The 26,004-nt window shown below is 42.7% G+C and overlaps 2 protein-coding genes across 9 annotated transcripts; both read right to left on the bottom strand.

Moving 5' to 3' along the window:
• Window positions 1-323: 323 nt before the first annotated feature.
• Window positions 324-14,724, bottom strand: LOC118227784 (serine/threonine-protein phosphatase 6 regulatory subunit 3-like). 6 transcript variants are annotated; one of them, XM_035418662.1, is made up of 26 exons: window positions 14,455-14,723; window positions 11,818-11,989; window positions 11,288-11,521; window positions 10,791-10,977; window positions 10,275-10,412; window positions 9,224-9,289; window positions 8,965-9,077; window positions 8,449-8,562; window positions 8,230-8,359; window positions 7,950-8,102; window positions 7,594-7,752; window positions 7,444-7,508; window positions 7,119-7,234; window positions 6,830-6,915; window positions 6,658-6,744; window positions 6,388-6,485; window positions 5,898-5,952; window positions 5,552-5,682; window positions 5,320-5,441; window positions 4,691-4,880; window positions 4,186-4,283; window positions 3,845-4,019; window positions 3,402-3,419; window positions 2,174-2,293; window positions 1,735-1,821; window positions 324-1,331 (listed from the first exon to the last, which is right to left on the bottom strand). In XM_035418662.1, the coding sequence occupies exons 3-26, from the start codon at window positions 11,512-11,514 to the stop codon at window positions 1,280-1,282; spliced, it is 2,787 nt and encodes a 928-aa protein (XP_035274553.1). In that variant the 5' UTR covers window positions 11,515-11,521; window positions 11,818-11,989; window positions 14,455-14,723; the 3' UTR covers window positions 324-1,279. The 6 variants fall into 6 exon arrangements, with proteins under 6 accessions (XP_035274553.1, XP_035274557.1, XP_035274556.1 ...); XM_035418666.1 differs by lacking the exon at window positions 11,818-11,989 and having other exon boundaries at window positions 5,320-5,438; window positions 6,388-6,467; window positions 14,455-14,724; XM_035418665.1 differs by lacking the exon at window positions 11,818-11,989 and having other exon boundaries at window positions 6,388-6,467; window positions 14,455-14,722.
• An 888-nt stretch (window positions 14,725-15,612) lies between these two features.
• Window positions 15,613-24,942, bottom strand: LOC118227897 (uncharacterized protein C11orf24 homolog). 3 transcript variants are annotated; one of them, XM_035418929.1, is made up of 5 exons: window positions 24,640-24,942; window positions 21,834-21,906; window positions 21,134-21,357; window positions 20,077-20,202; window positions 15,613-19,911 (listed from the first exon to the last, which is right to left on the bottom strand). In XM_035418929.1, the coding sequence occupies exons 3-5, from the start codon at window positions 21,270-21,272 to the stop codon at window positions 18,962-18,964; spliced, it is 1,215 nt and encodes a 404-aa protein (XP_035274820.1). In that variant the 5' UTR covers window positions 21,273-21,357; window positions 21,834-21,906; window positions 24,640-24,942; the 3' UTR covers window positions 15,613-18,961. The 3 variants fall into 3 exon arrangements, with proteins under 3 accessions (XP_035274820.1, XP_035274818.1, XP_035274819.1); XM_035418927.1 differs by lacking the exon at window positions 21,834-21,906; XM_035418928.1 differs by lacking the exons at window positions 21,834-21,906; window positions 24,640-24,942 and having other exon boundaries at window positions 21,134-21,823.
• Window positions 24,943-26,004: the final 1,062 nt, after the last annotated feature.

Raw genomic sequence — 26,004 nt, forward strand, 5'->3', positions numbered from 1 at the left:
CTGCCTCAACAGCCCTCTACTCTTTCACCTTACTCTCAGGTACCCTAAATTCACGATAATTCCAATTACGTCAACGCTACTGATAAATTAATTAATGCTCTATCTAGTCCCTCCAGCACAGATTTACTGCATGAGCTCTAGAATCTAAGACATGAAAAATAATCACACAAAAACCCACACAAGTAGACACTCCTCCAGTAGTGGCCAGGAATCTTCATTACATTTGTTCAGCAAATGATAGTAGTGCATACCAGGCCTGCCTCGCAGAAGCAGGCACAGGAAACGCAAAAAGCCTCATGACTGATTGTGAGAAAGAGAAGATAAAAGGTATAGTTTTGATATTTTATTTTTCACTGCCGGCACTGAATGCCATCTTATTGGAAAATTCAGAGATTGGTGCAAAATATTAGCAGCGTTGGGAATAGCAACATCTTTGCTGTTTACATGTATTCCTACGGTTCAGAGCACTGTGTACAACCCTCACACATGCACAGACACATATGTACACATCTGTTGTTTGCAAGTACAAAAGGTTAAAAAAAAAAAGAATAATGATGATACTTTTGGACCTATATGATGGGGAACAATTCCCCGGCTGGAATTGTTACCCAGCGTTCTTCTTTCAACGGTTTCAGCTCTTCCAACAAGCATATGGCTCTGGTATTAATGTAACATCAGCTACTTCTCAGTAATAAATAAAGTTACAAACTATAGCAAAGGTCTTCAAATCTTGTCATATTTAAAGGATATAAAACATTTACAAATAATACCTGTAGCAAAACCCCCTTAATGTACAATTAAAATGATACACTGCCCTAATAATTACCCTAGACCATACAGATTAACATTTCACGGTGGCTGTTGCTTTAAAACTGGAAGGAAATGAAATTAGTGCAAGAGGAAACTATCTAAAACAACTTAATTTGGTCACACGTTCCAATTGGTATAGCTCAGTTATGTAGTTACATATTCTTGGTTTCTGTATACATTTTTCTTTTGTAAAATACTTTATTCATACAATCTTTCAAACTATAGCAACCTTTCTGTTACCCATGAATGGCAAAATAAGAGCTGAAGATCATCCAACTAGAACTGAGGGTTATAAAGAACTGAAAATGTTCTGTTCATCCGTTTGAGTGTAGCTTTTTCCTTTCTACACTTGAGGTGTTGTGAACACTTGTATACGAGTATTGCTGGTCCTGATGTGCTGTAGCGCACCGGCTACTCTCTGGAGGAGAGTGGGCGGGGACAGCCTGCCCCGGCCATGCCCAACCCTGCATCAGACCGGCCCATTCGCCACGGCCTCCGATGACGCTGGCACTCGCTGGTCTCTGGAAGGACAGAGGAAGAGAACAGGGTGACGCCCCCTAGTGGTGTGAGGGTTCAGTAACCTCATGCTTCTGAACCGAAGGTTCTCGGTGAACACAATTTATTCACTACACTAAGAAATGGAGAAAAGGGACACGGACCAACAGTTTTATCAAACATGGCCGTTTATAAATGGAAATGCATAAATGCACAAATCTCAAATCACAAATTTTTTTAACCTAGTATTGAAATACTACTGCTTTCAACCCTTTCTCAATCAGGTTCTGCTGTGGGATTGCCTGGGCAGGTGTCACGGTCAGGATTTGAGACTATGTGTCACATAACTGCACAACGTCTTGTGCTTAACTGGACGCGTCATCCGAAAGGCCACTTTCACGCATGTTAACAGCCGCTTCTGAGACGTACTTGGGTTCTTCCATAGCAGCCACGTCTTCCAGGGGCCCATTGGAAACTTCACTAGGAGACTTCACTTTGTCCTCCGAGACCACCATGCTGTTCAAGGAGAAAGAAATTACTTTCACCAATTGCTAGGGATTTATGATGGTAAAAGGACTGATCAATATTAACCTACAGAAAAGTGCACCAAGTGGCCAACTGGCCTGTCTTCAGTCAGAATTTGTCCAAGAGTCAATTCTCTATTCACAAGCACAACTTGGTGAGTTCAGCAACTGCAAAAATGTATTTGCCGAGGTACATTTGTGACAAAGTAAACCAACGCTCAACTTTATGTGTTGGTCAACGTTCAGGACAAACGTTGATTGAATCCAAGCTAGTGAGTCAGTATAGATGCTTTGTGTTTCACACCCATGGTAGGAGGAGCTAGTTGTGTTCCAGTCTCACTCACCTCCCTTTCTGGAGGCCGCTGGTGGGCGTGTCTGTAGGGGAGGGGCTCACATCTGACACGGGGTTCCCCGTAGCGGAGCACTTAGCGGGCACATCAGAGTTAGGCAAGGCCTCTTCCTCACTACAAGCAGAAAGGAGTCCCTTTGATAACACAGCCTGCTCTCCACAGACAGAAAAAACCCTTCTAACACAGGCCAACACAGACGCATGCAGAACGGAGAGGCATAAAGTATAAAATGAATAAGATAACTACCTTTTTTTTTTTCGCACGAAAACATGACAAAAAATATAAATAATTGTTCATGGTAGTGTAGGAATTTATCCAAATCAATAATGAAAGAAAGTTGTATATGCAAAAATAAAAAAAATATGAATGTACTATACAATTTTCAAATTTGTATGTGTTTTGTAGATAAACCAAGCATTTGGTTATTTGTTGAATATTAATATATATTTGTGCTTCAGTCTGTATTATTAGACAACATGATGGCCCCAAAGAATGACAGCATACTCATGCAGACAAATGAAACTGCTAATTATTCTGCTAAATTATTTTACTGCTTAAAATGTTTTGCAAAGCTACTTTTTCCAAAAATTGCCATAATGCAAACGGAGAAAAAATTCAGTGGCAGACTTGCAAACCGGGACTGAAGTTAAATTAATTTTAAATTGAGGGGCAGAAATAAAACCTACAAAATTTAAGGCTTGTTTTTGAAAGCTGATCTTGCCCAAAACCACCACTGAAGAATGAAGCAAAAACATCTCTGCCATTTCCTGCAGGCAAGGGGAGGAGCCAGCAGAGGGGCAGGGTTTGCCCTGACAAGACACTGAAGGGCGGAGGAGGGGCTAAGGGGGTTGCGCCAGTTTCTTACTCATAGGTTTTGACCTACGTGACTTTTCAAGCACACCCCACTGCATCCAGTGTCTGACTGCCTAGCGCAGCTCTTGGATTCCAAACGAGTGCAAAACAATTGGGCAATAGGTGGCATATAAGAGGTCCTCTCAGTTACACCTCACATGGCAGCAAAGACAGGAAGTGACATCGCAGAAAACCAATGAACATGCATGAATACGATTGGTTCATTTGTATTGCATTGAAACAGCAGATCGGAGATAAACATGCAAACGAGGACACCAAAAGTGAACGATAAAAAAAAGAAAAGCTGCAGACAAAAACAGCGCCCCAACATACGCATGCGGCCCCGCCCTGCCGGACTGGCTGTACATACCGACAGGATTTCAACACTCTGGAGGCATGTGCAGACCAAGAGGAAACAGGAAGCTCATGCTTTAAGTGCTTTAAGTGCCGCAGTTTAAGCAAGGGCCAACTTCTCAAACAAAAATAAATGGAACCACTTTCTCCACTTTCCCTTTGAATTTCAATTATTTCAATTCCACAAAGCTCATGTCATAACCACCGCGATTTTGTACTCTTTTCAGTATGCAAGTTTTTTCTCACTACTTACCCAAATAACAAGAAAAGAGAAGTACCTGTACAAGCTCTAGTTAGTTCATATCTGCAGACATGCACTAGATGTCGTACAGACTAATGCTCAACATGATAATATTGATAATGTGATAATGATGCAGAATTGTGAGGACTTTTCTTGGCTCTCACCGGCCCTCAGACCAGCAGTGACTGACACACAGCACGAGGCCCAGGGGGACTCACCTCTTAAAGACAGCAGTTTCGGTTTTGGCATCTACGGTAAGGCTGACGGTCTCCTTCATCAAGCCGTTAGTGACGGTCTCAGTGACCCGGCCCCCGGGTGGCTCCTGCTCCGCCCCCACGCCGGTGTGTCCCGCGGGGGACACCGCCTCCTCCTCACTGCCCCAGCCCCCCGTCGCTGCAGGGACAGCACGCCCGGGCGGACGCCACGGGAGGAGACGCAAACGTCAGCATCACAGAAGAGCATCACAGCGAGCACTGACATCACGGGATGAGGCGAGCGGGATGACATCGGCAAACCCAAGCACCAGCACGTCACATCCAGAAGCTTCTGGAAGCCTCACCTTCTGCGTGCAGCAGCATACCGGCCCCCAGCGGGTCCCCTGCCTCTAAGCTGGTTTCCATGGCAACAGGGGAGGAGCTCCTCAGAGGATCTTTTGGACTGAGACAACAGCAGCAACAGTTAAAACAAGCATGCACGCACAGTTACTACACGCAATGCATGAACCCTCTAATCCTTTACTTCGCTCACCCGTACGAGAAGCCAATTCTTATGAAATAATACATAATACATAATACAGATACCACTACAGCAGCGTTTCTCAAACCTCTCCTTGGGTACCCCTTGGGTATCTAATGAATGAAATTAGATTCCTTTAGTGCAGTGGTTCCCAAGCCTGCGGGCATTTGATGTGTTCCATCTCAAGCACACCTGATGCATCTGATCAATACACTGATTTGCTCTATCAGGTGTGCTTGAGGCGCAACACAAACACCTGGAGGTTTGTGAACCACTGCGCTAAAGGAATCTAATTTCATAAAAGCTCACTGCTAATGGTCTATGCCAACCTCTCAGCTCCTGAAGAGTCTGTGAAGTCGGCCCAGACGGACGCCTTTCCTGGCACGTGATTGGGGGAGCTCCAGCCTTCCGGAATGGATAAGATGGCAGGAGTGGCCGCTTTAGAGACAGGCGCTCCCGTCACCGCGGAGCTGGTGGTCTCCATGGGGACGTCGTCAAAGTTTGCCGTCCACGTGGGTGCTACAGCACGTAAAAGACATTAAGAAAAATAATCTCAACCAGCGTACATATTCATAATAATACAAACAAGCATACAAATGGATGCATAACAATTTCTGATAGTCTGACTGACAAAAATTGCTGACCTGTTTATGTCAATGATGCCATATATCCTGGTGCTTTGTCAATCTTTTTGCCCCCCCCCACCTCATGCCAATGCAGCCATGTGGAAATACTGATGCTAACGCTGCAGTGTAGGGTTCATGCAAAGTCTGCAAGTAAATCCGTTCATGCTAATGCACATTTTAGCATGTTTCGTCTGATAATACTAAAGCCAATGTCTAAGCCAGTCTTACGAATGCAAATGCAGATGCGTAGGTCTTTTCACACTAATGATAATGCTAACGCTGGAGTGTATGTCTCTTCAAACTGATGTAACGGCTGAAGTCCTGTTTCTCACCTTCACTCATGTCGATTTCCATTCTGTCATCGGGGCCTGTGCCATTCCTCTCAAAGGGCTCCTGTTTAAGGTCCTCGTCCTCAGAGTCCGTGCTTTCTTCACTGTCCGTGCTCCCCGAACTGCTGATGGGGGAGGGAAATAAGAGTTTGGAGGGAATTCAATTAATCTGACTGATAAAGCAGACATACCCTGTGATGTTATCTTATGATGTCCTTTTCAGTCGGGCAGCTACCGTGGACGCCTCTGAGCATCTGGTGCAAAATTCACATCTTTCTCGTCCCAAATGTCCTCCTCATCAGAACCGGCATCGTCAAACTGCTGGATCCTCTCCTTGCAGCAGGCCTCGAACAGGGCGATGTTAGCCTGCGGAACAGGACCCGCTCAGTGGGATGTGCCAGAGAAAAACTGGAGACATTGTGCATGCCAGATTTCATTTACAGACAGCAAGCAGAGATAAATGCAGATTCACAGTGAATATCTGTTCAGCCAAATTTCCAAGTGTACAGTCATTCCAAAATGTAACAACCTCAATTTGACATTTAGAAAATGAAACCACACAAAGTAAAATGGATACTTACACTTTCATTCGTTTTCAAGGAAAAATTGATGTCTGATATCCTATCAAAGGGAATACTGCAATATCAAAAAGCATGGTGTAAGTATGGGTGAATTTATTATACTCGGATTGCAACAAAAAAAATCTCTCAAAATGGCCTATTTTCAAAAAGCTCACTGGTACACTAAAACTCACACCCAAAAAAAGAGAACTTGGGAGCAATTCACCAGTCCAGGCCATTGTACTAAATGGCACAATTATTGAGTTTAAATTCTGAGTGTCCCCAAATGAGAACCAGACCAGTGCACAGCGTTTATACATCACAGAGACTTGCACATGACGAAAGAAATGCATAATACCCAAAAACGTACAGTTTATACAATAAGATTGGTAATAATCATTTTTGTCCAGTTACATCAGAAGAATTCAGAATTTTCATAAAGACAATTTTTTAAGAGAAGGAGGACATTACCCATCCAACGCCAACAGAAACAGAATAAATCAATACTCACTCCACTATATCATCCTGATTGGTAAACTCCTCGTCATTGAAGCCAAACTGCTCAATAAAATTGGACGTCATTTGTTGCATCTGATAATCAGAAAAGGCCTGGCAAACCCAGGACCAGTGATAATGACATCAACTACAAAGAAAATCTCTGCTTTTCAACACAGGTTTATTATGACATGATATATTATGAACACTGAAAACATATCAATGATAATCAGAATAACTTAAGAACTGTATGATGTTATTTCAGTTCATCCATTTACAGACTTACCTGTTGCAAGGAGGAATCCTGGTGATATCCACTACCCTTCAAGTCTAGCTCATCATCACTGGATGAGTGAATATGCTGAGTATTCACCTGAGCATGATACACACAGACATCTCATAAGGCAAGCTTCACCCCCCAAGACAAAAGCACAATGAAAACAAGCCAGCAAGCTTACCAAGTCCACAGTGTTCTTCTTGTTCGTTTCTGCAAGTGGACCAGATACGAAAGAATCCCATCCCTCCCTGACATCCTCCTGGAGCTCTGAAACAGGAAATGGGAATCGTTTTTGAGCTGAAACAGGAAATGGGATCAGCGCATAAACAGGAATGAGGGTTGCGGTGAATGTTTTCTGGCTTTAAAACAGGAAACGCAAGTTTCTACTTCCAGAAAACGGACATGTTGATGTTCTGCGGAACTCGGACATCCAGGTTGGGGCCGGAAGGAAACTGCTCAACTCCACTCACCGGAGATGATCTGCAGCATCTGGGTGCTGTTGGGTCCTTTATCAGTGTTCTGCACAACACAATTGGCTATCCTGGTCAGGTGACCCATGTACCCCCTCCGCCGTCCACCCTCAGCCCTGCGATGAAACCATACCGTCTCTCAATGCACAATGCTCTGAGACTTCAACTCAAAATCACATTCAACTTTCAGTTTTAAACTTTTAACTTTACTTAAGTCACTTTGGCTAAATATCTGCAAGATGACCAAATTTTACACTGTGAACTGTAAAACAATGGGGCCAAATAATTAAAAGGAAATGAGTCATTTGACTCTCATTGTACTTACTGCTCCTTCTCATTGGAGGACCAGGCATCAAGTATCCTCTGTATTAGGTGACACTCCTGAAAGAGCTGAGGGGTAGAAGAAACCGGCCATTAGCGTCAGACACGCCGCAGAATGTGCCAGTGACACGCAAGGTGGGCGGGGCAGACTCACGTGAGTGACGAGCTGGTTTTCCCACACTGGCTCTTGATCCTGGTCGGTGCCGGTTTGGGAGCCTTCGCTTCTGGAGGGGGGTATGGCGAGGATCACGGCAATGCAGATTTCCACTTGCACGTGCAGAAAGTTGTTCCAAATATACTTGAAGTACATGTCCTACAAATAGAGAAAAAAAACATGGAGAAAATGGCGGTTATGAACCAACTCTTCATGCACGCAAGTTCCAAAGCTAAATATAAGACTGAAACAGCACTGAAAACACACAGTACACAGATGAGAAACACAGCAGTAGGAGAGCCCTAGCGACCGCGGCTCCAGGTGAACACGGTGACCCACGGTGACCCCACACTCACCAGTATGACCGCGACGGTGTTGAGCCGGATCAGCTCCTGGCTGATGGTGGGCGTGTTAGCCTGCAGCAGGCTGGCCACCAGACGCACCACGTGCAGGCGCGCGTTCCCCACCGGAGGATCCAGCACCCCCCACGTGCTCTTCAGCACGCTCCTCTGCAACCAGCACACAAAGCACAGCAGACCTCAGGAACTCTGCGGGAAGGTTAACCGATTCTTCCTAAGGGCGCGTGTCTGCTTGCCGGCACTGAGAGGTGCTGCCGCTGTGCAGGGCCTGCTTTACCGTGGGGGGCTCCAGCAGCAGCTGGTGGAAGTGCTTTATCCGCGGGGTCACCGCCTCCAACACGCTCGGGCTGACGGAGAAGGACGGGTGGCTCATTCCGGGCGTGTCGGCGTCCAGGTGACCCTCGAAGCTGCAGAGACACACGGCGGCTGTACGTCAAACCCCCTCCTTTCACACCAGACCCAAGCTCAAACCCGCGCTCCCACACCCAGCACTCACGCAGGCCTCCGCGTCTCAAACAGGGTCAGGAGGATCTGGATGACGCTGACGATGGCCGACTCGCTCTTCTCCTGGTCAAAGATGTTGGACAGCAGCTGCTCCACGGTCTCCTGTCTGCAGGAAGAGGAAAAACCTTCAGCAGGGCATGAGATGGACAAACGCATCTAAATTTCGACCTGAACAAAGATTCCCCTCTATAAGGGAGAATACAACAACATGCATGTTAAATCACTGTCTTATAAATCAAGGATAAAACATAATTGGTCACAACTTGGGTAATTCATAAGTTGCCAGTAGAATCTGTATGTCTCACAAAATATGCGAGATGATATGTTTGACAGACTTAGTCGGAATGAAGCCTGACATATGTTCATCAGCACAGACATTCCTTACTACTCACGCTCATCAGCACTGACGCTGCTTATCACTCACGCACATAATCACTGACACTGCATCCATTTTAAAGCAGCACACACAGCTCCTGGGCTAGAGAGAAAAAGGGTAGAGGAGGCGTACTTCTCCAGTGTGGCCAGCAGGGGGTCTGGCTCCAGGCTGCTCTGCACCTGGAACAGCTGGTCTCTGCTGAGGCGGATGATTTCACACAGGGACTGGGACGCATTCGAGTGCTTCTGCCAAAACAGGGGCCCGCAAGGGACACGTCAGGGAAGCAGGGCATCACAGCGCTAAAGAACGAGGGCCATGCGCTCAACAGGCCCCCGGTTACAGGCGGCAGTAGTGCCGGCCAGTCAAATGAGTGAAACGAAACCGTTCTTACGACTTCATCCTGAGAGGGCTGCACCATGTCTACCAGCCTCTGGATGATCTTCTCCTCGTTCAACCACTGTGGGTGAAATCACACTTAATTACTGCCAATTACTCAACAATGACGGCTCGTCCTGAAAGAAAGAGAGACAACAACAAAAAAAACACTTCCATACAGGTTGACAGGCAGAGAATGAGCCTTTCTGAAGGGTGAACAGTTCGTAAATTATGTTTGAACCTGTTTATGCCGCTTTTGCTGCTATCCGTTACACATAGAGAACTTCTGGGGGAAAAAAATACATTGCGCTGCCAGATTCTTACTGGGGGTTGAATCCTGGGAGTTAATTTGTGTTCTTTAAGTGGACATAAGGAGTTTGGAGGCTCGCTTAGGCAGCAGAAGAGGTTTTACTGAGCAGCTTGGCCCTGCAAAAGCATGCGCTACAACAGGAGAGGGACACATCCCCAAAGAGCACTAACCTGAGACCTCTGCACCCGTATCACTCAGCTTAAATACGCCATGAAAGTGCAGCGTCATCAACTTGGAAATGTACATAGCAACATCAGGTCAAAATGCACTGGTGGTCACCCATTAGTTCATACGGCATCCCACCACTTAAGGATGACCAATTTCCCTCTTCTTTCTTCCCCTTTCACCTTGTATGCCTCCTTGAAGGCACTCGCTTTTAAAATTTTTATGACCATCTGTGTTTTTTTTTTTTGTTCCTTCTTTTGTTGTTATAATCATTCATGGTTTCAGTGGATTGATTAGTACCAGGTGAGAGCACTGCAAGCCACTTCGGGCTCTTTTTTCCCCACCCGCAAAATCAGTATGTAGCTGCTGTTGTGCCCGCCTGTTTAAAGCATGGTAAACTGGGTTACAGCGCAGGCTGCATTAAAGCAACCATGTCGACAGGTGCGCTTGTGCGTCTCCAGCAATCGCAGTGACGCGGTCACCTTCATGGCGTATTTACCTCCACACATCCCGACACACCTATGCGACCTCTCCTTTTAAAGCGCAGCTCTGGTGAGAGAGCAGGGGCTGCAGCCGAGGAAAGCGCACTCACGTTCAGCACGTCCTGCCGCAGCTGCTGCGGCTCGGTGCAGGTCAGCATGCGAAGCAGGAAGTCCATGATGGCGGAGGTCCCGATGTGCTTAATCAACAGATCCACAAAGTCATCCCTCTTCCGCAGGAACTCCACAATCTATCAAAGGCCAATCGAGGATAAATCACCATCTCACAGTACACAGCTACACCACTTAGCATTTGCACTGCAGCACACTCCCAGTCACAGCTAAATAAGGACATATCTCAGACTCAGAACAAGAGATTTCTAGCCTCCTGGGTAATGTAGTTCAGGTCTTCCACGCACTGTCGCAGAACCAGGAGATTACAGGGTTCAGCCAGCGTTTACTGCAAGCACTTTTACCAACTGAGCCACGTGGGACCTCCACGCTTGCTCTTTTTTCAACAGTTCTTAAATCAGCATTGAATTACTTTGGTCCCAAATGTGATTAGACATGGTGATTCCTGTGGGAGTGTCTAGGATGACAGAGGAGCTCAAGGGTTCCCGGGTTCCCACCTGATCGGGCTTCCTGCTGATGAGGATGCTCAGCACCTTGCTGAAGAAGCTGGCCAGCAGTGGGTTGAGGGGGGCTTCATTCTGAAGGAAGCTGTAGAGCTTCAACAGTAAACTCTCATCCTCACCCAACCTGTCGTTAACTTGCCCCACATCAGAGGTGAGGAGCTCACAGGATATGTTGGGGTACCTGGAGACGTTCAGAAAGAAGCAATACAGGTAACTATTTACAGTATTACATGTTAAAGCATTTCACTTGTTTTTTTTTTTTTTTACACTTTGGGCAAAGGCACTTTCACTAACACATGTTGAGTATGGGTATGTTGGGCCAAACTGACAAAGGGACTTCCACATGCAATGCATATGAATATGAATATAATGTAGACTCCAACACAAATACATCAAGAATTCCTACAACATGACTCATTAACAATGTATATTATATACAAATATATTAGCAAATAAAAATTATATATATTATTATATAGTCTGCCACTCACTTGTACTTGATCTTCTCATCCATGTCATTGCATGGCTCCTGGGTAATGTAGTTCAGCAAGTCTTCCATGCAATGTGGCTGCACAAGGAATTCCACCAGCTTGCGGTTCTGGGCCTTGCACTCCTGCAGGACGTCCTCCTCGTCCATCACCTCTGTCAGAGTCACATCCTCCCTCTCCAGCAGAGTATCGATGTGGGACGTTGTGTGCAGGTCAAACTTCCAGAACATTTCGCTTCTGTTGAGAACACAGGGAGACAAAGATGTCCTTGCTAGGCCTAACCAATGAAGCTGTAGATTTGCAGCAGTCCTCCTCATTCACACACAGCTGCAGTTATAGAAGCCCTGCTTCTGATTAAAGCACATCAACTGTGTACACATTTCCTCTTGACTATTACCAAAAATGTGATAGATGCTGACTTTGCTTTCTGCAGCATACTTTGAATGGAAAATGCAAAGAACACCCATTGCTGACAAGGAACCGAACCAAGACAATAAAAATTCAGATTTCCACCTAGCGCTGGAAAGCTGTACCTGGTTGAAGCCGCAACTTGCAGGTAAAACTAATCAAAGATAGAATAATGCGTGAGCTGCTCGTGAGATCGTTCCCATTACAGGTTTAAGGCAGTAATGGCCCATGAAGCCCTCCGATAAAGGATGCATGCAGCAGCAATGGCGTCAAACCCCAAAAGCAATCAATGCAAACCTACAACACAAAACACAAGGGATTCAGTCAACTTTAGCACCATTTTCACTATAAATTAGCTTTGACAGCTGCTGCAACACACACAGAAACACACACGCACACATACACACAAACATACACACACACACACAAATATTCCCGTCACATGCAAAAGTTTAAAATATCAGTGTGCCATGCATTCAGTCTTGGCCCTTGTAGCTGGCACTGGCAGTCATATTTTTATTTACAATTTACAACTGGAATCAATATTTTAACTATCAACTCAATTTTTATTTGAGCAAGCCATCGTAGCAATTATGAACTTGTAAAGATAATATTTTTCTTTGAAATAATATATGCATAAATGAATTACTCCAAAGTCAATTCACAGCTTCCCTGCAAAACGTTTTAATTTACAAAACAGATGTTACAGTTGTACTACTTTAAGATTCCTGACGCGAAGTGAACAGTGTAACAAACAATTAATAGACCATGTAAAAGGTGATTTGGGGCACATCTCCTTACTATAAACCACAGAGCTCCTGGCTGCTACAATTCTCCCAAGTCATCATCACAGACACCAGGATCCCTGTACAGAAGCACGAGGGACAAAATCCTCCGTACTCAAACTGGAAATTATTGGCAACCTGGTGGCCCCATCACCTAAATGCACAGACCAGAGATATGCCTCTGCCTCGTCCTATAACCAGAAGCTAAATACATACACGTGCATACTTCATTACACCTTTTATGCCTTCGTATTCTTGGTGATAATACCTAGGGCCCTTTGACAAGTTCATGTAACAACACTTTAAAGACCGTAACACAGAAGAGTGCATGACCACATATTGTCCGCAAATTTAGATCTAAATACACAGCTTTCCCTTTATACTGCCATGAGAAAGTTTCTTTTTTTTTTTACATAACTACTTGCAAAAAGTCTGGGATACCTGGTAGAATGTTCTGACGTTTTACTCATTGTCTTAACCAGGAAAGAAGAAGGAGATTTAAGGTCCACACTGGGCACAGAGATGCCTTGTACATGTATTTCATAAGCACACCAAATGAGACTGCACCACACGTCTGTGCAGAGCTACAGTAAGTAATAACAGCAGTGCACGCCACCTTGTTATTTCACATGCATGCAGCCCTGAAACAGTCGTACAAGGGAACAAAAAATAGCCTACCGAGATAAACAGTAACTTCAGCAGCACTGGGCTACGTTAGTTGCCTAAAAACCAAATCGCATACCTAAGCAGTGAACTGTGCTGCCATACGTTTTCGCTGAATTTTTTTTAACGTGATAAAAGCCCAGTATCCAACGTCAGTTAAGATCAAAATCGAGCTTCATGATAAATGACTACAAATGAAAACGGTTTTAATACATTTTAAATGACTTAGTGACTGTATGTCAAAAACCTTGTGACTAAGTTTGAAACACCCATGAACAAGTGCAAAAGACACTTACGAAAGGAAAGAGGTTGACAGACAGATCATCATGACAGTTGTACTTAAACTGGGTAGGGTAGAAGATCTAGATAGCACCACTAGTAGATCAGTAAGGTCCGCTGAATGATTAGATGGTCAGCTAACAAGTCCAGTTAACTAATGTTCTCTAGCTAATGGCTAGACTAGGCTAATGTATTTTCAAGATGTCTGGGTAGGGACGCAATAGAAGTTGTTAATTGTTATAATTATATATTATTATATATTAGTTATAAATCTAACTAAAGGCTAGCCACCGTCACTGCTGTCAGACAGGTACTTTAGCTAGCTTTACAATGTCCCTACGGATGATGGCAGTTTTCAAACTAAATAACGTTAACCGTTAGGTCGCTAGCCAATCTTCCTGGTGTTAGCCAACTCAGATTAACAGGGTTGTCCGAAATGGCTAACTAACACCAACGCTAGCTACCTAACATACAAATGCTGATACACATTCGTTACCTTATCGCAGTAAACGACTAGCTGGTGCTGTAAATCCCTAGCCTAGCTATATAATTTGCACATCACGTTAGCTCACTCAGAATGACAAATGTTACAGACAGCTAGCTACTGCTAGCTAACAGCCATACTAGTTAACTGCTAGACTAAACAATCTAAAAAGCAAACTAAGTTCGCTTGAAAGAGGATAGTAGTCTAGCAATAATTAGCAATAGTATCTAGCGCTAGTTCCTTGTCCAAACACGCACTCCGCACAAAAATAGAGTTGGCAAACTAACTAGCAAGTCTAATAACCCAGAGCCCAAACAGTTACTCTGCCCTCTTTCTAGGGCTCTCGTCTTACCCAGCCATACCCAGCTTGCTAACATTAACGTTACTTGAAAACTGATAAAGAGAACTGCATAGGAGTAGGTGGCAGCTAGCTATGGTTACACTTGCCTAATGTTACACACCGATACAGGTAGGGATGACGATCCCCAACATGTACTTTGAGAAAACGATTTGCTATAAGCGTTACAAAAATTAAATGACAGAAACATTACCCTTAAATGAAAGAACTGTTTAAAGTAGATTCTGGCAAAAGGGAAACAGCCATCCATATCACAGCACCTTTCAAGATGGCGGTACTATGAACTTCTCAAATCCCTTCCCCCACAGAACTGCAACAACTGTCATTCAAATATAATGCAGGATAGCCATTGGCTTAGTTAGATGTAACGCCTGCGTTCATAGCTGTTCATAGCTGTGGTTCGGTACTTAAAATATCAATCATTCCGTAAGACCCTGTTACCATTCAGCATCTGTATTCGAAACGAAAAAACATTACAAGAGAATCTAGAAACTAGCGCCACTGGAGACAACACTACCGATAGCGTTTGAGCCAAAATGGCGACTAGAAACTGTTTCCGATTGGATCATTAAATAAACGTCAGTCGACCAACACGGATCAACTGAATAATAAAATTACGCCTCGGCACTTTTTACAACATTTAGTAAATTTTTAATGATACCGTTAACTATATCTCAGTATTTTGGCATGCACTGAGTTCACTGGATCACAACATAAATCATGCCGCAAAAGTACGTTTCAGATTTAGAAGTACGCGATTCGGATTCACCAACGAATCATTGGTTGTCTTCTACGCCCTAGCAACGCAGGACGTCATCAGTAAAAACGTACCAATGCTGAACATTAATTTCCCACAGTGGTGCTGCTTCAGTCACCCTGAATCACTGAATTTATATCTCAGCTCTGAATCCAGGCAATGCATTTTAATTGCAGTATACCTCAGAACTGGCTAGGTTAAATTCAGCAAATGCGTTTCCTAATAAGATTTTCCTTGTTTAACATGAGCATAGGGTTGAGATATTAAGGTTGTTTTAAATTAATATGAATTAATAAATAAATACATGTAAACAAGACCAGGTCAAAACCTAGTATATGGCTGGATCTCTCCGGCCGACCAATGGTGTAACTTCATAACTCGGCCGACCAATGGTGTAACTTCATCACTCACTCAGTCATTCACTCAGTCACACAGTCGTTCCTGTTTGTAGAGTTGGCCCCGCTGTTGCGGTCCAGCCAAAAAGACACCAAGTGATTACTTGACTGAACTCTTAACAATTAAATACCATTATTGTGGCCAGTACAGTCAGACGGTACTGGTAAGGATGAGTTCACATGAACACTTTACTCATGCTTGTATTTATAACCTTGATTTGTTTTATTTCACGAGTACTCCTTTGTGTGTCATACATGTAGACAAATGGCCCACACACGTGTCCTCAAACCCTCACAGTCACTGCTGGTTTTACAGCTGTAGTGGCTGTTGTCTTTTCCAAGTGACATAAAACCTCACACATCATATAGTTTATGTCCTCTACAGAAACACACTGCATCCACAGAGGTCATTTTTCCATGACCATTTCCAGAATGACTTACTTTGCTGTTACACATGCAGTGCCGTGAAAAGCTATTAGCCCCTTCCTGATTCCCTCTAGTATTGTACATTTGTCACAGTAAATGGTTTCAGATCTTTAGACAAAATGTAATATCAGTAGCGTTGGGTATCAAAAAACGGTGCCATTTGGCACGGACCGAATTATGTCGGTCCTACCGAGTATCAAATTATTTTGGAAAAAACGGTGCCAAATTTCGATACTTTACGGTAGACGACGTTAACGCTATCGCAGCCAGCTAATCACTACCGGCGTAGTTGTATACAGGCGACTTAAACATTAGTAACCACGTAGATGGCAAATATTTAAAAATATGTGTTATGCATATATGATCATCTGATATGTATGAAAATGCTCCCACATTAAAGCTGCCAGTCTGCACGTTGACCTCATTGTCATTGTATCCTTTCTATTTCAAAGTGCTAGAGTACAGAACCAAAATAACACAATGTGTCACTGTCCAATGAATTATGGTGCTCGCTGTATAATCATTTATAGAAAAGTAGTTGGCCGATAATCCGATAAGGTTTTCATAATATAAAGTATCGAAAAAAGTATCGTGGAGGTATTGTATCGAATTAAAGGTATCGGTTTTGGTATCGGTATTGAAAATTTTCAAACAATACCCAACCCCAGTCCAAAGACGTTCAGCCATTGCCAATGTGACAAATATGCAACAATAAAGGAAATCAGGAAGGGGAGAATTTTCTTTTCATGGCATTGTACAGTCTGAAAGATTATTTTGTCTTAAGACAACAAAATATGGGTTTCAACAATTGAACTTTGCTCATAACACAGTTTACCAGTTTCATGATACACAATATTTTGGTCTAATGTCCTGAATATGAATTCCTCCATCTGACCTTCCCATAAAGTTATAGAAAGTGTTCTACAGTCAGTTACTACATGTACATGCTGCAGAGCAGTTTATTGCATAAATGCCTAAGGGAAAACAAAACATTACAATGAAATAGGCGTCAAAGACACACGCCTGTAACTTGCAGTAATGCAATGCAGTTGAAGGGCTACTGACTTAACTGTGACAGTTTAAATCTTATTTGGGTTTAGTTTTTTCAGCTGTTGGCTGTAGCACCTTTGGCTAAGCAGAAGAAGATTTGAGATTTGTAAGAAATGGTTTGAGATTACGTTTATAAGTAAACGGCAGGACAGGTAGCTGTGGTGTAAAAACAACATACACCCTTATACAGCTATGTGCTCATCTGTCCAGTTTGTTTTTTCGGTTCATATTTTTTCCCTTCTTTCCCAAATGAAAGTAGCCCTTCTGCCTATTCCCTACAGCCAACTCTTAACACCTTATATTTTTCTCCCTCTCAAACAACAAAACCCACCTGCTCCAAAAGCATTTATCCACTTCTTTGCCAATTAGCTAACATTACATTTTCTCAAAACAGGAAGTGTGTCTTTATCATGTTCCCAGGGTCTTATCACTACACTCTAAGTGCAGGCTTTCTTTCCGATATTAATGTGATGTACATTTTGCTAATCAACTGTACTGTACACATTAATAGTACATCTATACAGTTTGTGGAGATACATCACAAACAATGATTATTATGAAAAAGGATGAGCTGTCCTCATTAGAGGGTACTACACATACAGGACTAATCTGTAAACGTGTTGTCTCACACACATTGTATTTGTTGTGTAAATTAAAAAAGACATTTCTTGGTTAAATGAAATTATGAAAAGCATAGCCTGCTTTTATTATTGCAAAACCCGTTTCATTTTTTAATAGTGCATTATTAGACTATACAGACAGAAATTGGCACATAAACAATCTGATTTGTGCTATTCTTTGGCAGCTCCAAAACATTAGAAAGTTTCTTTAACTTCCTTGCTGCTTGAATGCACTTCATAATGGCTGTGTGATTCCCTTGGCTTCATAAGGATGTGCTCCAGAGTTCTGGATATTATTTTGGCATTCATTCTTAACCCATTAAATGGAATAAAAAATAAAAAATGTGTTGGGGACCAGGGGGCTGGTGATAATTGTAGGGAAAGGCATTATTAATTAAGTCTTGCATAATGAACTCAGGAAATAAAATGTTGAGACATGTTTACAAAACGCGAAATAATCTTGCTTTAACGTGCACGCACGCACGTGCACACACACACATGCACGCGTGCACGCACGCACGCACACACACGCACACATGCACACATGCACACACACACATAAAATGAAGTAAAATGAGTTATTCACTTCATAAGCAAACTGTACCTCTCTATGTTTAATGGTTAGCAAATACTGAAATTTAAGACTCAGTACTCACGGCTTTGCGGATGAAGATGCATCAGCTACATAAGAGAGCATGCATGTGCGCACACGCACGCACGCACAAACACACACTCAACACTCCGCCTACATAGCATGGCCCAGATACAGTGAAACAGGTTGGTGTATGAACATCCGGTACATATTTAGGGCTTGCATTTTTCACTGTGTATTTTTGACAAGAATTAAAGAGCTTAATGACCTTAAAGTTTATTCAAGTTAAATATTATTCAATCAGTTGGCACTTCATTTTATCAAGCCCAATTTATACAACAGTACTATTCCCTTCCCATAGCATTGCAGAACCGGCCTGTGTTCACTCAAATTTTGAATAGAAATGTTAACAATCAAAACTTGGACAGGAATTCTCAACAGCAGCTCTGCAGTGCTGAGAAGCTCTCATTCTTAAAAAAAAAACAAAAAAACAAAAACAAAAAAAAAACAGAACTATCCAAATTAGTGGAGCTGTTGGGTACTACGTGTGCCACAGCAAACTGAACAGCAGCATCATAGATGGACAGCAAGTGCACAATGCCTGCATAGGAAATGCTGGGTGATTATCAAAACCATAGGAAAATGCAAACCCCAAACATGTTCAAATAACCAAAATCAGAAGATCGCACCTGTCTATTACTGTGACGTCTGTGTGGAAACATATTTGTGTGTCACCATTCAAACCTTAAGCAGTTTCTAAACTCCTTTCCAAAAAAGCAAAAAAGAAAGAAAAAAGCAAGACAAATTAATATAAAATGAAATTTTTGGAATGTAAACACCAACTCTCCCAGCTTTAGCCATTAGACGCCTGAATCTGAATACATTCCGTTGATCAGGTAGTCCACTTGGGTGTAGTCTCTCTTCTTGTAACTGTCATAGGCCTGCGTGAGGAAAAGGGCCACGGTGACTAGGAAGAAGATCAGACCGAACAGGAGCACGGCCAGTAATGAGCTGGTGTCCACCAGCTGCCGGGTCAGAGGGCCAGCAGCGACGTCTAGAATGGCTTTTTTACCGTTTCCTCCCTCCTTTCCTGGAGTAGTCCTGGGCGGGCTGGTGACTGGCTCTGGGGCACTCAGCGAGGAGGCAGGGGTGCTACGGACATTCACTGTGGTCAGCGATGGCGTCTCCTTCGCCATGGCCGTAGTTGAGGTGGTAGCCGGTGGCGTTTTGGAGATTGCGGCTGTTGGTGTTGTTGTCATGATGGCCGTGGTCGTTGACGCCGACGTGGTTGTCGTCTTTGCGGTTGTTGCCACGGCTGTGGTTGTCAGATTTGCAGCGTTTGTGGTGGTAAGTTTTGTTGCAGAGGTTTTATTCAGTGAGATTTGGGTCGTTGGCGTAACTGCCGCACTGTCAGACTTATTTGTACGCATGGTAGTCATGGTTGTAGTGATGTTGATGGTAGCAGGTTTGCTGGTAATGGTAGTGAGATTTGTGGGAGCGGCCTCACCTGTGGGCTGAAATGGTGAAGGTGTACTATCAACAGCTGTAGCCACAGGTGCGGGTCCCTGCCCCAAGGTGTCTCCAGTGGATGACAGGGACGGGGAGTATAAAGTCGTGCTGCTTGGAGGCAAAGTGCTATTCTTTGTACCCTTGTCGAGCATTAAATCTGTGTTGCTGCTGTTAGGGTGGATGGGCAATGACGAGTTTGACTGGTGCTCTTGGGGCAACAAGTCATCAATGGCAGCAGGAACAGAAGCACTTGGAGACAAGGGCAATTGAGAGTTTTCTGGGGCAACATGGTCACCAGTTCCTGAAAAAAAAAATGTAACATAAAAACATAATGTAAAAACAAAATGCTACTCATCTACTGTAGCTCTATGGTTGTTACTGAGGCGTAATATCATTTTGAGTATGCACATAACAGTCAATAATTAATCCTTTAGAGGCATGCTGCAGATTTTTGATCTACACATACCTTGGCTTTTGAGAAGCTCGTCCACAGAGAAAGTTTGGCAGTCAGTGCCATTGGGACACTTGAAAAAATAGCACATTTTCTTCTCTTCTTCAAAGGCCTTCAAATCACAGTCTGGAAAGACTTTACCTATGAAGCAAAAACAAACTGCATTTAGAAAATGGAGACAGTTATTTGCAAAATATGAGACTGCATAAGATCAACTTGACACTTATATCCAAAATGTTAATTTTCTGATATTCATACTTATATTCATACATACTCCAGTATGTCAGGCACTTCACAAAGGAACCGAACATACCGAAAAAGTGCTGTGCATATTCGTGCATGTCAATGTCCTCCAGACGTCTGGAAAGTCATCTTGGCTATTGAACTATGTTGCTTGTTCAAAGGCACTGTTAGCATAACCTGTTTTATCCTTGCCTACTCCATTTTGAAGAACAGTCGAATCCAAGCGTTGTCCAGGTGGCACGATATGCCTACCTGCTTCCTAATGATTAATGTTCAGATGAATATTAAATGGCCATTATATTTTGTGTGCTCTTTTCCTGATGTGTGCCTTAAAATTGAGAGAAGCCTGATTAAAAAAAATAAGGCTACAGTAATGCAAGCAACCATTCAAAAAATAAGATTAAAATAGCTAAAATGTATGTATTTTGCCATTTTCATTACTAGCATTTCAAAGTTCCAAATAAGCCCCATTCCCAAAACATTTGTATCACAGTTGCTTTGAAAGTGAGGAGCATGTCTTAATTTCAGGCTATGCCGTAAAATGCGAAAACTGTGGAAAGGTCTGAATACATTTACCAGGCCCTGCATATTTGATATTTGTAAGAAATTAATATTAAATTCCTAAAAAATATAATATTAAAGTGGACACATTGTATCTGTCACCCATGAATAAGGTTGTGCTAATTTCCGTGCCTTGGAAATTTAGCCTATATTCTTGAAATTTGAAAGGATAAATATGTATATACCACAGAGATTGAGCATAGCCTTTTCTGTATCAATATAAAAACATGTTAGACAGCCTTTTGGGGCAGTGGCTGGCCAGACTCACATGCAGAGACACATGCTGCCTCTTTGTCCAGGGTCAGGTTGGCCACCAGGCTGGGGAACTCCCCTGTATGGCTGCAGAGGGAGGGCACCACAAACAGTAGCAACAGGCTGGACGTGGCAGTGAGGGCGCACCACGTCATGGCAACAGGGCAGGACACACCGAGGGACCAGGCGGGAAGAGGTGGCGCTGAGGGCTAGGTTAACATGACCATCACAGCTGCACACCTGGGGAGGAAAATTAACAGTTGCTTGTGATGATTCATTCACCCTGCACCTTGGGCCTCAATGCCCAGGCTTAGCCTAATTTGCACTAAAAAGAAAAATCTGCGTTATGCTTGCCAAAAACATTTTTGAGGTGGAGACAAAGTGAATGGTTACTCAAGAGGACTAGAACAGATATGGTGAATGGTTGCTAGGGGAGAACGGTACAAACATAGTGAATAGTTTCTGGGGGAGAACTGCACAGATATGGTGAAAGATTTGTGAAGGACAACTGCAGACATGGTGGATGATTTCTGGGGGATAATGGCACATATAGTGACTGTCTAGGAGAGTTTGACACAAGTGAAGGCAGCACAGGCCCCCACCTGGGACTTTGACTGTCGATAGCCCCTGTAATCTATATGGGTTACCCCTCCAGTAACACAACGTTATCTGTACTGCACGTAGAGCAGAACACTCACCTACTCGCACTCACTCACCTCTTTTTTTGTCCAATAATTATGCGGAGTGGCCTACATTTCCATCACTATCCACAAGGCATGTTACCCAATGCTGAGACAAACAAAATTAATTTAATATGCCGATTAATGTAATTATTGCAATGTAATTATTTTGTATAAATACATCATTATCATTAATAATATTATTATAAATAACTAAATAAATACATTATTTATTAAATTATAAATTATTTATTAAATAGGAGCTATTGTATTGAAACAACTGGTTTAATGTTCAGATTTTAAGTCTTTAACATGAGTAGAGGGGTATTCCTCGAATGAATCCTTATTTGGCATGGAATTTTGATATTGTACCGCATAGCCTTTTACAATGCAGACAAAAGAGCTGAGTAGGACAGTGTATCCTCTGTAGGCTGAAGAGTGGGTTGTGTGCATTTTTAGTCTGTGGTTGTTATCCCACAATAAAATACAGTGTGCTGAAGGAAACATAGCTTAATTCTCACAACTCATTTTGTACACTTGACCTAAACTGAAAAGACTATGGTTACACTGTGTCAGTGAACAAGACAGTAAACTCTCCATGTCCATAACCACAAGAAAGCTGAGCAGGCTCAGTCAAATATCAATATGTGTTCCACCACATAAGAATTTCCAGGCCACAGAGCCCAGTCAGATCTTGAGATCTGAAGACACTCTCACACTAATATGAGGGACCAAAAGCACTGTAGCAGAGAAAGATACTGCAGGGTAGTTCCAGCTGAGACACTGGTCAGAGGGCAGTGCATGGAAGTGGGACATATTTGACACACACACACACACACACACATCTCACAGTTCACCAGCCTTCCTACATCTGTTTATATTCAAACCACCCAGTTGGACTAACCACCTTTCCCTTACACCTGCCTTCACTAAATGAATGTGATAGTCAAAAATAATGGCTACAACCAAAAAGTGGGTAGGATTATAGCTCTGAATTGTACTGCTTTTCCCCGGGTGCTGGTAGAGTACCCTGACAAGAGAGGCTACTGTACCGCCCATATGCCTAGTACTTCCCAAAATGATTTATCCCACAAGCTCTAGACGACAGTTACGACAGTACCTGCTCACTCTCTGAGAGATGGCGTAATGTGTACAATGCGAAAAGCACACACTAGCACTTATATAAATATGGATCTGTACTCATATGATTAGTCATGAGTACAGCAAAACAGTGCAGCACACGGACACTGAAGCAGAATTTGCCTCACAGGTCTATCATGATAATAGCACAGCCCATGTGCTTTCCCTTTCAACAGCACAGATCAATGTTATAGCTAATCACACATTACACATCCCTCAGCTCTACACATACAGCACTGAGGCCTGCAGCGCTGGTGCTGCTAACAGACCCGGCCCACTCCAGCCTTTCATTTTACACCCACTGCATGCAGAGAACAGATCTGTGCACAAATGGCACGGTCCCACAGTCCCACAGCCTCTGGACAGACAGCCAATCAGCAGAGCAGAGAGGAACAATGAGTAATGTCAGGGACCTTCACGGCTACTGCCTGCTGCCCATTTGCAATTTGTGACACTCAACCAGCTCCGTGCTCTCAAATACCTCTGTCCTACCACTGTTAGTCTGCATTCTCAAACATTCCTTTTTCCTACATCAGTCCTAACAGATTCCAAAAGTCACATGGTTTCCAAGTTTTCATGAAAAGGACCACCAGATACCACTTTTTATCAAGATATAATATATATATATACAGCAATTACAACTTCTGCTTTTCAAATGTTTCCCCAAGACCATCTAATATCTTGTATAACCCTTTCCCTTCATGTTTGAACATGGAAATATAGATCCTGTTTAATAGTAAACAGAGGTCACTGTGTCCTGCCCTCAAGCTAAACATTCAATCTCAAGTGTAAAACCAGGACTCAGGTGACTATCCACCATCGATACAATCTCTAGCCTTGCTTCTATTGAACAACAGCTCTCCCTACTCATAGTCCAAACCACGATGTTATCAATCAGAACAGAGCCGCTCGCACCTTGGCTTGAATACAGGCAAATTCCATTTCTAAAACTTCTGTAAGTGGTAGTGAAGTATGGTTAATTAAGCACAAAGGCAAGAGGTGATAGTCAGGCAGTCACCATTATCATCTGGGCAAAACATCTCCCTCACAGGCCAAGTGAGCGCTATTACAAGATTAGATTAGATAAACTGCAGCCTTACATTACACAGGTACGAAAAGTTACACATATACAGTCAAATGCCGGTGATGTAACGTTAACACGAGTATTGTACTGTTAACCTTACTGCACGCGAAATGATCGCTTTTAAAAAACTTGAACTATGCGCAAGACACTAACAGTGCAAGGTGCGGCATTGATATTATTAGTAAACGTGCTAAATTAATATAGAAGATACTGGAAGAGCTGGGTAATTAAATAAGGAACACAGGGGAAAATATTTGCAGATTCAAATCTGACAAGTAACTTGGTTAGCGAGAATTCCTGCAAGCAAGCAAAAGCAAATTCGGAAATTATGTACAGCTTGTATGCTTTGATCAAAGGTGTGGGTGGATATTAGATTGTTGGTTAACGCTACGGACAACCTTGCACGCGTCGTGGGTTTAATGTAATGTTAGCTAGTAACGTGGCTAGCTAGCGAAGAGATCATAACTCGATGCGCTGGACCTTCTAGTCCAGATCATACATCAAAACCCCATTAGGCTACGCGTAAGTCGGCACAATGTTGCTATTTTCTACTAAGGATTAAATATTCTGAAAACTTGTAAACAGTCAAAACTGTAGACTGTTATGTTATCTACTTACCGGAGACGATAAATAGCTAGCTAGCTAGCTATTGCAAAAAGGCAATGGCGCTGTTGATGATTGTTATGCCCAATCGTCATGCAGATAACTGTTCAGCAGCTAGTTACAGCTTGGAAGGTCGATATCTAGTCACTATTTATGTTTTCACACAAACCATCTAGAACGGTTTTTTAATGTAATTCCTATTTTCATTACTGCTCAGTAGCCCTGGATAAAGTTTCATCCCCGACGTTTAAGATCCTGCCTGTGTAACGTCATCACACATGCCTTCACAGCTACTGGCGGAACACGGGGTTCTTATCATTTAACACAGGAAACAATGGGCGAAGTTTGCAGAGTGGAACGGATATAACGTTGGGCTGTATACAGGCCGCTATTCGTTGAGCTCGCGGTTGAGTAGCTCGCGTGGCATAAATCGGGATAAATTAATACAGGAAATGACGGTTCTGATAAAAGAAAGTTTTATTATTGAACGCATATTATTAAACACACGCTTCACACTTGAAATTTGCCTACACAATCCATACGCACAATGGTTATGTTATAATGACACCGGCATGATGATGGCGATAATAATAATAATAATAATAATAATAATAATAATAATAATAATAAACACCTGACTGATGAATGGAAGGATTGAATGTAGGCCAAGTACTTGAGGAGTTTGAGTCAAAAATAAAATACATGCTTCATCTGATGATGGCACTATAGAGCACAACTATTTGTATTCTATGCTTTGAGGACTTCAGACAAACATAAATCTTACATGCGGCATACCTGCCATCCCAATCCAGGCGTTATTCAGAGGTTACACATCAAGTCATTTTTACCCAGAAAGTCTGAAAGCGTGTTGTAGCCGACTGCGCTGGAATGCAAAAAATATTTTGACATGTTTTCATCAGCATACTCCAAAGGGTCAGAATCCTATGTATCATGGATTGGCCGACTGGTCTCGGAGATCATTTTTGAGGAATTCAATATTTCATTTTTATGGAAAACAAACAGTCTGAAATCAAATAACTGTATAAATCTTATTCAGCCAAATTCACTGAATGTATAGACACTACATTTTTATTCCAGGCCAAAGGATGGAAGAGCTATGATAAAAACTGCACAAAACGGTGCTATATATAACGTGGTCACACAGGCAGAGCATTGTCTATAAGTCATTAAATAAAACTTGCAATCTGCTGTTACATTAAATAATTTAGGAAACATTGGTAAGAATTGCTTTGGAATATAGCTTGTTTAATTTGTGTGAGCTAAGATAGTCAATATTGTTTGTTGTAACTTGGCCTCATCTTGATATCAATATTTTTAATGACAGGACAAGATTTTGCAAGTTTTAATTAAAGACTAATA

This window comes from Anguilla anguilla, chromosome 5 (assembly GCF_013347855.1).
Source record: "Anguilla anguilla isolate fAngAng1 chromosome 5, fAngAng1.pri, whole genome shotgun sequence".
NCBI classification, from domain to species: Eukaryota; Metazoa; Chordata; class Actinopteri; order Anguilliformes; family Anguillidae; genus Anguilla; species Anguilla anguilla.